Source organism: Callithrix jacchus, chromosome 15 (genome assembly GCF_049354715.1).
Source record: "Callithrix jacchus isolate 240 chromosome 15, calJac240_pri, whole genome shotgun sequence".
Classification (NCBI taxonomy): domain Eukaryota; kingdom Metazoa; phylum Chordata; class Mammalia; order Primates; family Cebidae; genus Callithrix; species Callithrix jacchus.
Window position 1 is genome coordinate 78,207,957 of NC_133516.1, and position 15,394 is coordinate 78,223,350.

The window sequence follows — 15,394 nt, forward strand, 5'->3', positions numbered from 1 at the left end:
ATTTTAGGAGTCACACATAAAAGTCTTCCTGCATAAGAACTGCACTTTGACCCTCTACTATATTTTTATACTCCATCCATTCATTTATTCAACAGATATGTACTAGCAACCTAATGTATGACAGGCATCATTCTGCACCTTGGAAATAAAATAGTGAACAAAACACAGTCCTGCCCTCCAGGACTCATAGTTTCTGGGGCAGAGACCCTTAGAACCAGGATACAACCTGACAGTCTCTTTCCAAAGTAACAGAGCCAAATTCCTTTTTTATTTTTTTTCAATTTTTGTTTTTGACCTCCTCTGTGGACAGAGAGCCAATTTCCAAAGAAAGAAGTGCATATGAGGGGTGTGGATTAGAGAGAGCCCTGGGGTGGGTAGAGAATGCTTGCGTCTGGTTCTGTGCAGCTGAGTGGCCCTGGGCCACCTTTTCCTTGCCCGCAGTTCCAGCTTCCATACATGAGAGGTTTGGGCTGCACCATCTCCACGGTTCTTGCTGCCTAAAATGTCTTAAGAGTTTACGATTCCAGAGACTCTGTGGGTAGCAGGAATAATACAAACTTCATATCAGAACATGGGACCTACGGCCTGAGTAGAACATAAGAGTTCGTTTCCATCTAATTAGATGCTGACTCACAGAGTAGGAGTCCAAGTCCCTCTTGGTTTTTCCCAAATCCTCTCCCAGATCCTCCTTGGGTCTTTTTTATTCTTTTTCTTTTTCTTTTTTGAGACGGAGTTTTGCTCTTGTGGCCCAGGCTGGAGTACAATGGCTCAACTCAGCTCACCACAACCTTCGCCTCCTGGGTCCAAGCGATTCTCCTGCCTCAGCCTCCCAAGTAGCTGGGATTTCGGGCATGTGCCACCACGCCTGGCTAATTTTGTTTTTACTAGAGATGGGGTTTTGCGTTAGCCAGGCTGATCTCCAACTCCTGACCTCAGGTGATCCACCTGCCTCAGCCTCCCAAAGTGCTGGGATCCACCGTTCCCAGCTCCCTTGGGTCTTTCAAGGGGAAGCTTGGGCAGACCTTGCTGGGGAACACTGGTACTTCCTTACAAAGTTTTGTTTGTGAACCACAGCAGGGTAGGAGAGCCCCATAGTTCAAGTGACCGTTCCCAGGTAATTTTTTACATGTCTTCACTCTTCAGCTCTTTTACAACATACTGTTTTATCTCATCCACATACTTATTCAGTTGTAAATTTATTTTTAAATATTTACTTTGCTTAAAAAAATATTTTCATCTACTTGGCCTGAGCCCTTAGCATCACTGTTAAAATATTCATCTGTCTACCCATCCCTGCATTCACTCATTCGTTCAACAACAGATTGTGCTAAGTCCCAGAGAGATCTATGATACAGCTGTTGGACTTCACAACGTGGTAGGGAAGACAGATCTGTAAATAACTAATCACAGGCAGCAGAGAGTGCTGTGTGTATTGAGTGGCACTTTTGTAACCCTTGGCCAGTTAAGGCTGGCAAGTTGCAAGAGGAAGTGGATTTAAGACAGATCTTATTTTTAGAGTTGTAAAAGCACTTAGATAATTTGTTGCAAAGGGAGAGACTGTTTTTTGCAGAAAGTATTTTCAACAAGCTGTTGATTTGCTGGAAAACTGCATATTTCACTTATTCAACTTTAGCACTACGTGCTCAGCAAAAAAGGGAAAGAAAGAAAACCCACAAGAGCAGGAGGCAAGTCTGTCTGCCATTCTCTCCAACAGCCACGCTCCCTGGAGTGCACCTGAGAAGGGAGAGGGAATCTGCAGGGCCGTCTGCAGAGGTTGGGGTCCTTGTCTCTCAAATGGGTACATCTTGCTATACTGTACGTTTAGTGTGTAAACAGACAGTTGTTTTAAATTTTTCTGAGAAATATACCTCTGAATAAAAGCTGCTTACTTCAGTCTCCAAAGTGACACCTTCTTTAGAGATTTTCAAGGACAACTTTTTTTTTTTTTTTTTAAGACAGAGTCTCACTCTGTCACTCAGGCTTGAGTGCACTGGCACAATCATAGCTCACTGCATCCTTGAATGCCTGGACTCAAGTGATCCTCCTGCCTCAGCCTCGAGTAGCTGGGACTACAGGTGTGTGCCACAAGGACAATTTTTTAAACTAATAGACATAGAAAATTTTGCAAACTTTTCAGCACCCAGGTCAAACACGCAGAACCTTAGCAAGCCCTAGAGGTTCCTATTGTGCCCTCTTCCATCACAATCCCTCAAGGGCAACCATTAATTTTGCCCGTTTTTGAATTTCATGTAGAGTTATAAAATATATACACCTTTTGAATTTTATGTAGTTATATTGTTATATTTGTCAGATTTATCCATATGACTACATGTCATATTTTGTTATTTCTCATTACCGTATGTTATTTCACTATATGAACATACTACAATTTTTAAAAAATCCATTCTATTATTGATAGGTATTTGAGGAATTTCCAGTTTCTAGCTATTGCAAGCAGTATTGCAGTAAACATTCTTGTCCATGTCTTTTTGGTGGCGCATACACTTCTGTTGGGTATAATCCTGGGTGAATGCTAGGTCTGAGGCTAGCCTTAGCTTTGGTAGATATAGCCTAATGGGTTTCTATAGGGTTGCACCAATTTACACTCCCAGCAGCAGGGTAGGAGAGCCCCAGTTGCTCTACATCCTTTCCAACACTTGATGTTCTTAATCTTCATTTTTTTCTATTCTGAAAGGTAATTTTGACTTGATCTTTGTTTGATTCACTGTCTTGAGAATACAATCCACACGTAAGATTGGATTCTCTCATTTTGTAGCTTCATACTCATGCATGGACCTCATCTGACTGGGATAGGTATGGGTGTGAATGATAGGGTGGATTCCTGGAGAAATTGCCTGCTGAACTGATTTTGAAGGATAATAAGGAGCCAGCCAGATGGAGAAAGGGGAGGAGCCATTGTGCAAAGGATCATGACCCTGGGTGCATGGAAAGGCCCAAAGTCTGGAGTGCACACGGCAAGATTGAGGAGCTGCATGTCTGAAGCCGAGGACGGGGATGAGAGGTGCCTCTGGAGAAGCAAGTAGGGGACAGAGCATAACCCCTTGAAGCAGATGTTATATAGCAGGTTGACCATTATCAACTTCTCCAAGCTCACCGAGGGAGATCTCAGGCCGGGTCTCGAAAGATGTCATGTGAGTGCAGAGAGAAGGGAAAGGATGAGGGAGGGCCAGGGAACCAAGCCAACTGGTTCTTCCCTTGGCTTGGGATTCCTGAGTTACAGCAAGCCACGTGGGCATCAGAAAACCAGTGTGGGAGCACCTCAGTCATAGCCTTTATTAAATAGTTGGGCTTCATTTTCTCTCTCTGTTCAGAGTATCCGGTCTAAAGTGGAGCTGTCGGTCTGGGATCAGCCTGAGGATCTTAATCTCTTCTTCACTGCTACCTGCCAAGATGGGGTTTCCTACCCTGGTCAGAGGAAGTGTGAGGGCCTGAAGATTGGGGACACGGTAAGTCTCACTCCAAGTTTGTATGAACTCTTGTTAGTATTGATCATCAGTCTTTGAGTTCTAATAACTTTGTGACTTATTAGAGTCCTTTCAGAATTCGTATTCTGTTTTCCACTTCAGCTTCCCAGAGGAGTCTCCTAAACCTGCTATGTATTATGTGTTCAGAATCCCAGGTGAAGTTGTTAAAGAGCCCAGTCAATAGGCAGCCCTCAGTGCATTGCCACCAAAGCCTTTCTCAAGTTGGCATTGTGACTTTGGTGTTTTAAATAATTATCTTCTTAGCTTGACACAGTTGTAATCGGGAGGAAGAGCACAGGTGGGAATCGAAGAGACCTGGCTTTCATTCCTATTCTTCTGCAAATTGCTCTGTGCCTTGGATAATCTGACCCTCATGTTTCTTTTCCGTAAAATATAAAGAAAATCACTCCCCCCATTCTGTTTGGTAAAATAGAACGGATGACTCTACAGCAATGGAGGACACAGACACCTTGTCCAGATTAAGTTTATTCAGATGATGTGTGAAGATGTGTGCCTATGCACTAAACCAAGGACTTGAGGGTGGGAGCAGGAAGGAGGATAGGTGGGTTATGAGAACACAGACACAGACATGGGCACAGAGGCCAGCAAGTAGTGACACATCCTCTGGAGGTCGTGCCGCTGGAAGCAGATTAGTGGACATGTTTAGTGCTCAGGAAACAGAAAATCAGTGAGGGATAATTCTCTTCCACCCTTAAAAGAATCTATTAAGAAACAGGAAAATTATAGTGACCTTACAAATAGATGGCTATGTCCTCTTGGCATTCATAGCACTAATGACGGCCAAGGCGGATATAAGCTGACTCATCCCCTGGCTTCATGGAAAGGGCTTGCAAAGACAGGGAATGGTCACGTGGCTGGTAGCAGTAGTCTCCTCCAGCTTTTCCACATTCCACTGTAGAGCTTTTCCCATCCCCACTTTCACAACACACAGACATACCTCTCACCCTCCCCAAATCTTACTGTGGTGCCTTGCTTTCCCAAATAAAGTTCACAATATCATATCGAAGTTGAGAAAATGAAAGCCTCTCATGACGGGCTACCAAGGCCTTTTCTAAGACACGTTGTTTCCAAGTTTCTTTTGCTTTTAACAAGCTTGAAAGAAGGGCTAATCAGGCTGTCAGACGATAAGTCATTACAAATGATGATGATTGATTTATTGATTGATTTTTTGGAGACAGAGTCTTGCTCTGTCACCCAGGCTGGAGTGCTGTGGTGCAATCTTGGCTCACTGCAACCTTTGCCTCCCAGATTCAAACAATTCTCATGCCTCAGCCTCCCAAGTAGCTGGGATTATAGGCTTGCACCACCACACCTTGCTAATTCATACATTTTTAGTAGAGACGGAGTTTCACCATGTTGCTCAGGCTGGTCTCAAACTCCTGGGCTCAAGGGATCCTTCCACCGCAGCCTCCCAAAGTACTGGCATTACAGGTGTGAGCCACCACACCTGCTCACAAATGATTACTTATGGCTTTGAACTCAGAAGACACTCAAAGAACAAGGTGACATTGCTGTAACAAAACTCTTGTTCCTATCTTTCTATTTATGGGAACTTTTTTGGTGCTTAAATCTCTACAAATGAAAAATAGAAATATAATTGATGCTGATCCCTGCATTGTTTAGCAATAATTAATATTATTTTACATCTGGTGGGAAGCCCAATCTCATCAAAGGGGTACTTCCAGTAAAATTTTACTGTTTATTTTTAATAATTGTCAAAAGTTGCAGTGTATTTATGTTGTTTTCATCAATTATAATAATTAATCTAGATGATTAAAAATAATTAATCTAGATGATTAAAAAAATAACCACTAAATCTTTGCAGTGACAGGACAGGATTTAAAGAGATAGTTATAAAAAATGGAATGAGGCAGAAATAGCCAAAAACCCTCAACAACATGTAAGTGAATTCTATAGATCTGTGGGTGGAATGTTTGGTACGGCATGTCAGGAAAGCCGAAGGATGGTGTGGGAAATATACCCAAACAAGGAACCCTTTACTTGGAGAAATAGGTATGATGGAAAAGAGATGGGAGAGGGATGGACTATTAATCTAGCATCCGCCAGATTTCAGGGAGGATCTCGACAATTTCTAATGACATCCTTAAAAATAAAGCAAATATTTAATAATATGTGTTGACAACAGCACAGTTAGGCAGATTTGTCACTCTCTGAGAGTGTTGATAATGCAGCCAGAGGGAAGTGTTGACTGAAGTTCCAATGTCTCTTGTCTTCTGTGTCATTGTTTTGGGTGGAACTCATAGAAGACCTGCTTATCAAATATGGGAAGGTCACAGAGCTGGAGAAAACAGCTTATCTTATAAAGCAGAAAAATGAAGATTTAAATGTATTTTTCAAAATTGAGCTGGATTGAATTAATGAAGATTAATGTCTGACATTTTAGTTCAGAATATTGCTAGGATATAGGAACTTAGTTTGATAGTAAAAGAAAAGCATCTGGCAGATTATAATGGCTCAAAGGCTCAATGCAAATCAACAGTGATTAAAAAAAAAAGTCTGCCGGGTGCAGTGGCTCATGCCTGTAATCTCAATACTTTGAAAGGTCAAGGTGGGAGGATTGCTTGAAGCCAGGAATTTAAAACCAGCCTGGACAATAAAACGAGACCCCCATCTCTATAGAAAATAAAAAATTAGCCGGGCATGATGGTGCACACCTGTAGTCTCAGCTACTCAGGAGGCTGAGGCGGGAAGATTGCTTAAGCCTAGGAGTTCGAGGCAGCAGTGAGCTATGATCACACCACTGTACTCTAGTGTAGGTGACAGAGTGAGACCCCATCTCTTAAAAAAAAAAAAAAAAGTAATGGCTGGGCACAGTGACTCACACCTGTAATCCCAGCATTTTGGGAGGCTGAGGCTTCAAAATGGTTGATTGCTTGGGCTCAGGGGTTCGAGACTAGCCTGGGCAACATGGCAAAACCCAGTCTCTCCCGAAAATACAAAAATTAGCTGGGCATGGTGGGGAGCGCTGTAGTCCCAGCTACTTGGGAAGTGGAGGTGGGAGGATTGCTGGAGCTCAGGAAGTTGAGGCTACAATGAGCCATGATTGGGACACTGCACTCCAACCTGGGTGACAAAGTAAGACCCTGTCTCAAATAAATAAATAAACAAACAAACAAATAAATAATATAAATATAAATAGCAGGCCAGGCGCAGTGGCTCATGCCTATAATCCTAGCACTTTGGGAGGCCAAGTGTTTGGCCTCCTGAGGTCAGGAGTTTGAGACCAGCCTGGCCAACATGGTGAAACCCACCCCTACTAAAAATACAAAAGTTAGCTGGGCATGGTGATGCACACCTATAGTCCCAGCTACTCGGGAGGCTGAGGCAGGACAAACGCTTGAACCTGGGAGGCAGAGGTTGCAGTGAACTGAGATTGCACAACTACACTCCAGCCTGGGTGACCAAGTGAGACTCCATCTCAAAAAATAAAATAAATAAATAAAAAGTAATGCCAGTTGAAGCTGTGTTAATAGAGATATTTTGAAACCTCACATCTGAAGTGCCTTGTTCAGTTATTTTTTTGTTTTTAGAGACTGGGTCTTGCTCTGGTTCCCAGGCTGCGGTACAGTGGCTTGATCATAGTGCACTGTAACCTCCAACTCCAGGGCCCAGGTGATCCTCCCACCTCAGCCTCTCAAGTAGCTGGGACCACAGACCTGCACCACCATGCCCAGCTAATTTCTTTGTTTTTTTTTTTTTTTTTTTTTGCAGAAACAGAGTCTCGCTATATTGCCTAAAATGGTTCTGAACTCCTAGTCTCAAGTGATCCTCCTGCCTCAGCCTCCCAAAGTGCTGGGACTACAGGCATGAGCCACTGTGCCTAGCCAAGCCCAGTTCTTTTTTGAAAAAGAAGAGTGACAAGCAACTGTCATGATGAATTGTTTAGAAGCTAGGAAGGGCAAAGGAACTAATGTTTGTTGATAGTAAGATTGTAAAGTCAGAACTCTTTTCAGATGCAAAAAAACTGAAGCCAATTTATGCTGTCCTAAGTGAAAAGGAGAAAGTCATTGTAAATATATTGGGGTTTCCTCATGGAATATGAAGCAGAAATACAGTTAGTCTTGGGAAGGACCAGAAATGATCTAGTCAGTGAGTGGTTCTGTGTCCACTAATTCCCTGTGAGGAAGACATTGTTATTCATGCTGACAGATGGGGAAGACTGAGGCACAAAGCATACAGGTACACAGCCTGTAAGTGTCAAAGTGAAAATGCAAAGCCAGGGCTTTCTGTTCTGAAGCCAGCTCCCTCACCACCTTTATCAGGCCTCTTGGTGCTCACGATTCTATTCTACCAAACCTATTTCAAAGGACTCTACCAGCGCAAAGTATGATCCTGAGGAACAGGAGCCTCCACAGGAGAGTGCCGCTGACTGAGCCCCCCTGCACCATGTGGGGAGCCCAGCACTTGCACACTGCTGACACAGCCTGGGATTTGAGGATGAGCATGACCTGACCCAGCTCACCCAGCTAAGAGGCAGTGAACTCACAAGCCAAACCAAGGTCTTTCTCCCTCTACACCAGGTCATCCCACTCATTCCACTCCCCATTACAGAGCAAATGGTATTTGTTAGCATGGAATAAGGATTTCCAATGTGCCCTGTCCATTGTGCCCCTTAACTGTGGTGGGGGCATTACTGCTGCGGTCTGCTTCTTATAGCAGCTTTATAAGGGAGCTATTCCTTCCCCATTTTATGTGTGAAAAACTAAGACTCAAAGTGGGGCCTGAGAAGCATGCCAGAACCCTCAAGCACCAGGAGCCAAGTTGGGGGCTGCTTCTGCGGCCATAGTGCATGTGTTTCCCCTATGCCTCACACACTTCGGGAGTGACAGCTTTGAGGAAGCATACGGTGGTGTCATGGCCACTTGTGGACGGACACTCTAGTGTACGGATTTTTATTTTTTGCTGGGATACCTCAGAAAAATGGGGAAACTGTCAGAACTTAGAAATCGATTTTACATGATTTTTCTTTTTTTTTTTTTTTTTTTTTTTTACATGAATTTTCAAATGCTTTGAAAATCTCAGATGTATCGAGATGGTTTTTAGAGCACACGAAGCGACACTGAAGGAGAAGGGAGCTTCTGCTCAGGCTGGCATGTTTTGACAGCTCTTCCTGTGGGATCGGATGGGCCGAAGCCCTGTGGGAACAGCAGGGGCCCTAGGCGAGTGTCCTGAGCTGGCCCTTTGTTTCTACTCACTGTCCTAGCGTTGTTGTCTTGCTGTCCAAAGGCCACGGTCACATGACCCCTGGTTCCACTGCAAGGGCTGTGGGGTTTTTGTTTTCTGTGGATGAAGACAGGCTGGCACAGGGCAGTGGCCACTCTCCTCCTCAGAACCAGACATGATTCTGTTCACAAGGGCCACCCAGGCCAGGAGAGGCAGCTCTTTTGCGGGCCTTGGAGGCAGAACTGGCTCCATCATTTGTAGTGCAGTGCACAGTGAAAATATGGGGTCCATGTTCAAAAATCATTAAGCATTCCAACACGGCAATCACAAAGCATTTAAGCATGGGCCCTTCTGAGTGGGGGCCCTCATGACCGCACAGGCATACAGCCCCAGAGCCAGTCCTGGCATGGGGAGCTGAGGGGCTTTTCCTTTTTGAGGAAAGAGAGGGGTCTGTCAGTTCCTCTGATCCCCAAGCCAGAAGGGGTGCACTTACAGCTGGGACTGGTCTGATTTTCCTAAGCCTGGTGCCCAAGAAGGAAAACTTTCCACCCCTTCTCTCCGGCTGAACTGTATGCAGAGCACTGACAGTTGGGCTCTGGCAAGCAGGGCTGCTACTGTGTGTGTGAGTGTTTCCCTCTGGACGTGTGTCCCAAAGTCACACATTTCAGAACTTGCCAGTGACTATGCTGACATCCACTCATGCTCGGTAAGTGTTTCTCTATCAAATCCCATGCTCACTCAGGATGTACAGATGAAGCTGCAGGTCAGGGACTTGGAGTCTGGTGGAGGAGTCAGCCCTGTAGAGGGTGACAAGTGCTGTGAGAAAGCCAGGTGTGGCACTGTAGGAGCCCAAGGACGAAGGCCCAGCACTGCAGAGGGGGCTGTTGGAGCCGAGGCCCAGAGCATCAGTAGGAGTTTCCCAGACATAGGAAGGGACGGTGGGCTGGTCCCATCAGTGGGCCTGCAATATGTATTATTGGCAAGGTGTGTCTGCTAGGATGTGAAGAGTATCGCCCTTAGGCCAGTGGAAAGCAGCTGATGGTGATGGCTGTTGAGGCAAGAGGAGTGGGCTGGGGACGGAGGGGAGAGAGGCTGGCTTGGGCCACAGTGGTGGAGCATACCTGCCAATCTAATGCGTCTGGCTATTGTCTGGCAAGTGTGTTCCATTCTTTGGTGGCAGGAGTTGGGAGGACTGTGGGCAGGTCAAGGGGTGGAGGCGGGGGTAGACAAGAGTGCTGAGCATAGCTGGAGGGTCTGGGGACTCTCCTGGAGAAGAGGTATTAGGAAGAGCAGGCAGGGTTCAGCTGTCATCAGGGATCTCAGTGTCTGACCTGTGGACGAGGACACGACCTATGTGAGGGGCAGCCTTGAGCCAGCTGGTGAGTGGCAGCCAGGTGGACCTCACCTCCTCATCATCACAGCTTCCTGCAGAGGTGGAAGGGGTGCAGGCTGTGGTTCTGTGACAACCCTGTGTGCTCTGGGTCAAGACAGATGTCTAGCAAGAAGCAGGAGAGGTGGCAGGGGCTGAGGGTCAGGGATGTCCTCAAAGAGAAATATGGCTTAAATCAAACCTTGAAAGCCCCGAATCCAATGACGTTCTCTTTCCCAGTGATTTCAGTTGTTTCCCTAATTTCCCCCCTTTATCCTACACCAACCACCAGGAGTCAGTTTACTCGGGAACTGGCTTCAACAAATCAGTATGCAAGTGGCTGGTTGTGAGGCTAGCACGGATATCCAGCACAAAGCAGCCAGTGAACCCCATCATGGGCTTCCCACAGCACCCCGTTCCTGCTCGTGTCTGCTCCCCAGGGCCCTGTAGCCTGTGCCCATCCCAGCTCCTTTTTTGTTGAGATCTGAGCAGATTTGAAATCTGCATAGGATAACCCTGGATTTGGTGGGTTCGGTGTGGGGGCTGGGCGGCCCTTTTGAAAGGGTGCATCTGGCCAGCAGCCCCACAGGGGAACCAGAAGCATCCCAATGAAGTTCAAATAACAAGCCCAGGCGGGAGGGCTGCTGTGTCTGTGACCTTCCTCTGGAATCTCAGAGCTGGTGAATGAAAGTCTCTAGGAACTGGTGAACCTTCAGTATTAGCTGGTCCTCAGGAATCAGGGGAGGGACTCAAAGAGGCCTCATTCCAGATGCCTTCCAGCCTCTCTGGATTCTTTCCAAATCCAGTAGGAAAAATGGAGCCTCTGAAAGGAGGGGTAAGTGAACAGATTTCCTTGCTGGTCCTGAAGTGCTTTTTATAGCACTTCCTGTGCCCAGCAGGAGCTGAGACCCAGTGGCTGAAATAGACAGAACATTCTCTGGTTATCAGGCATCTGGCTGCACTCCAGGCTGCACAGGGCCAGACAGATAGCACCTCACTTGGACTGAAGCCTTGTCTGGGGAAGGCCTCAGAACCTGCTTGAAAGCCTGACCCTCTTTGCTTGCCCAGCTGGGCAGACAGTGCATGAGTGTTTCTACATGCTGGTGATCGGGTGCCAGCACTTCAGGGGCTCCCTAACCTCCCACTTTTTCCCAAGCAAACACAGACATATCAGCAAGATTCATGAGACTTAACTCTCACTTTCATTGCTTTAACCCCAAGGCAGGCAAGTTTCCATGGGAGGTTATACTCACAGGTGTACACTCCACACAGTCTTTCAATAAGTAAATGTCCTTGGCTCTTGGTCCAGGTCATTCCTTTGTAGTCTATTCTATTTCTGACCTACACATGCCTCTGTGGGGCACAGCCTTTTCATTTAACAAGTCCAGTAAGTTGTAGCCCTAGGAGTACAGGGTTTCAGCTGTAACTTGAAGCAAGCTACAGGTAGCTTTAAGCATGTCACTGTTGTGGGAGCTTCAAGCAAGTAGTAAAAGGAGATGCAAGCAAGTTTCTCTCTGGACCTCAGAAGGGATGGATGGCTTCGGGCAGGCATAGTCCCCACTCCCATCCTGTCTACAAGCTCAAATCATTCTCAGCCCATGACAGAAAGATGTGGAGATGCCTCTGGCCACCATTTTGGGTATCACCATCAAGTGGTCCCTTTAGTAAGCCAGGTTGGCTCTCCTCTCATACCCTGATGAGGTAGAACTCATTGTGCCTTCTAGGAGCTGATATGTTAAGGAGGACACAGGTCCTGCTCTAGGCCTGGCCCCACTCCTCATCAGCTGCGTGACCATGACTAAATCCACTGACCCCACCAAGTATGTTTTTTTCTCTGATAAAATGAGGACTCTTCCTTCTGGGGCTTTTAAAAGAGATAATTGTGAAAATGTCCAGCACAGTGCCTAGTACATAGTAGGCACTTGGCAACTAGTAACTATTAGTGTGGTTTTTTTTTCTTTTTGAGGTAAGATCTTACTCTGTCATCCAGGATGTAGTACAGTGACATGATCACGGCTCACTGCAACCTCCTCCTCCCGGGCTCAAGCAATCCTCCCACCTCAGCCTTCTGAGTAGCTGGGACCACTGGCATGTGTCAAAACGCCTGGCTTTTTTTTGTACTTTCGGTAGAGATGGCGTTTTCCATGTTGCCCAGGCTGGTCTCGAACTCCTGGCCTCAAGTGATCCTCCCAATCTGCCCACCTCAGCTTCCCAAAGTGATGGAATTACAGGCGTGAACCACTACACCCAGCCTGTTAGTGTTATTCTTTAACCAATTTCAGTGTCCAAGTGGATTGAATCTTCTTTCCTTACCTTGAGAGCCTCCCTGTATCTCGAGACCTTGGAACTTAGCCTTGAATCTGTTGTTTGTGTCAATCTTTCCCCTTTGCCTCCCCCTATTTTCCCACCCCACAGAGATGGAAGGTGAGGTGGAGCTAGCCCAAGGAGTCTGCAGCTGGCCTGGTCCTCCCAGTGTCTTCTGACCCTGCACTCCTAGCTATCCTCAGCTCACTTGTCCAAAAGCATCTCCTGTTGAGCCTCTTGGCTAATGCTGAGTCCTGGGTGTCTGCTGTCAAGTCCTTTGAAACAGAAGTTTGCTGCCATGCAGGACTTGCTCCAGGACTTAGAGAGCAGGATGTGTCTTCCTGCTCAGTCCTATACCCTCTCCCCTTTCCCTGTGTCCCTAGGTGTCACAGCAACTGAGGGAGGCCTTTTAGAAGCAGTAAAGATCTCAAAGTAACAGGGATCTGTTACTTTGTTTAGAAACAGATATTTTTAATGTTCTCAAAAAATGAACATCGTGGGCTGGGCGCAGTGGTTCACGGCCATAATCCCAGCACTTTGGGATGCTGAGGCGGTGGATCACTTGAGGATAGCAGTTCGAGACCAGCCTGGCCAATACAGTGAAACCCCATCTCTACAAAAAATACAAAAATTAGGCAGACATGATGGCAGGTACCTGTAATCCCAGCTACTTGGGAGGCAGAGGTGGGAGAATCGCTTGCATCTGGGAGGCAGAGGCTGCAGTGAGCCGAGATGGCACCACTGCACTCCAGCCTGGGTGACAGAGTGAGACTCTGTCTCAAAAAAAAAAAAACAAAAAACATTGTTACCTGAAGATTGTCCAGTGAAGCAAGTGAATGATGACATTTAAAAAATTAGCTTTAATGGCCAGACACAGTGGCTCACACCTGTAATCCCAGAACTTTGGGAGGCCGAGGTGGGTGGATCATGATGTCAGAAGATCAAGACCATCCTGGTCAACATGGTGAAACCCCATCTCTAATAAAAATACAAAAATTAGCTGGGTGTGGTGGTGCATGCCTGTAATTCTAGCTACTCAGGAGGCTGAGGCAGGACAATCACTTGAACCTGGGAGGTGGAGATTGCAGTGAGCCGAAATGCATTTCGTGCCATTGCATTCCAGCCTGGTGACAGAGCAAGACTCCATTAAAAAAAAAAAAAAATTAGCTTCAGTCCAACCCAAATAATAGAATTAAGAATAGTAATAGCTGAAAGTGGTTTCTAACTCCTTCTGAGCTTCAGAATGATCTGAGGAGCCTTTAATAAAAACATTTGGACACAGAAGCAGTGAGTCCATTTGTGGGGTCGGGTAGGCTGGGCCTCTGTCCGTTTAGGGAGTAAGGGAGAACCCACCCCTGAGTAAGACTTCACTATCGTATTTCATCAGGGCACACCAGCCACCTGTCTGTGGGTTTTCATAGACTCCATAGTGCCCTGCTCCGAGGGCCCTGCTGGGCAATTCAAACCCTACATGGCTCTCCTCAGGGGAGTGAGGAGGAGAGGGTGGGGGAGTCAGACTCTAGTTCCTGGAAGAATCAGCCAAGCCTCATCCTTGATTTTCCTCCATCCTAGCCCTGTGGGCAGCTGTCAGGCATCCCTCCCACACTATCTGAAACCCAGCCAGGCCCACCTTGAGCCTGTTTCCTAGGCAGTCTGTGAGAAGCTCATGAGTTAGAAACACTTCCTTACATACTCTGTTTAAAAAGAAAAGGTCTGTTCCTGTGCATGGTGCATTCATCAGTCGGCAACTCTTTTTTAAGACCTCAAGAGCATGGGAGGATTGTGAAAGATGCAGCTGTGACAAGCACTCACAGAGGAGGAATTGAGGCGCAGGGGGTTTGGGCGTGTCTGAAGAGCAAGCTCTGGAGCCAGCTGAGTCCTTTGCCAGCAGGCACAGAGCCTTCTCTATGGCGGGCCAGGCAGGTGCTCTTCACCCAGTGCCCCATGAGAGGAGTGCCACCATGCCTCTGCAGCTAGCATCGTGCCTGGCACAGAGGCAGTGCCCAGGAAACATTTGTTTACCGAATGACTTTTTGTTGTTGTTGTTTGAGATGGAGTTTCGCTCTTGTTACCCAGGCTGGAGTGCAATGGCGCGATCTCGGCTCACCACAACCTCCGCCTCCTGGTTTCAGGCAATTTTCCTGCCTCAGCCTCCTGAGTAGCTGGGATTACAGGCATGCGCCACCATGCCCAGCTAATTTTTTGTATTTTTAGTAGAGACGGGGTTTCACCATGTTGACCAGGATGGTCTTGATCTCTTGTGATCCACCCGCCTCGGCCTCCCAAAGTGCTGGGATTACAGGCTTGAGCCACCGCGCCCGGCCCCGAATGACTTTTTAAATGAGCAGAGAAGAGGCATCTGCAGTGGGGCTGGGAAGAGGATAGGACAGAATAGAAAAGAAAGGGAGAACAAGAACTGTGTGAACTCAAGGAAGCCCTGTGCCTTTATGCAGAGGCTGGTTTCCTCAGGGTCATGAGGATGCAGAGATAATGAATGTTAAAGAATTCCCCTGGGCGGGGCGCGGCGGCTCACGCCTGTAATCCTAGCACTTTGGGAGGCCGAGGCGGGTGGATCATGAGGTCAACAGATCGAGACCATCCTGGTCAACATGGTGAAACCCCGTCTCTACTAAAAATAAAAATTAAAAAAATTAGCTAGGCCTGGTGGCGCGTGCCTGTAATCCCAGCTACTGAGGCTGAGGCAGGAGAATTGCCTAAATCCAGGAGGCGGAGGTTGCGATGAGCCGAGATCGTGCCATTGCACTCCAGCCTCGGTAACAAGAGCGAAACTCCGTCTCAAAAAAAAAAAAAAAGAATTCCCCTGTCAAATGTGAGCCCACCTGAGCATCCTCTTTTCCACGAAGTGTGAGAGTTGCTGGTTCTAAGGTCTCTTCCTACTCAGGCCACCTCGGTGGTTCTACCTGTGTGCACGGAGAGGGCTGGAGTTCACAGCTGCTCTTCATCAAGGGCCCTGCTCCTGGGTGAATGGGAGGCCTTGGCTTGCCACCGTCATCATATCCCTTCTCTTCCT

At 46.9% G+C, this 15,394-nt stretch overlaps 1 protein-coding gene across 2 annotated transcripts in view; it reads left to right on the forward strand.

Annotated features, from left to right (window-relative positions):
* ITGB5 (integrin subunit beta 5) overlaps positions 1-15,394 on the forward strand; it is a 125,686-nt gene that overhangs the window by 75,961 nt on the left and 34,331 nt on the right. For both annotated transcript variants that reach the window (XM_002758724.7, XM_054246253.2), the window contains exon 9: positions 3,333-3,467. In XM_002758724.7, coding sequence (XP_002758770.3) covers positions 3,333-3,467 — 135 coding nt within the window. The remainder of the gene's footprint in view (positions 1-3,332; positions 3,468-15,394) is intronic.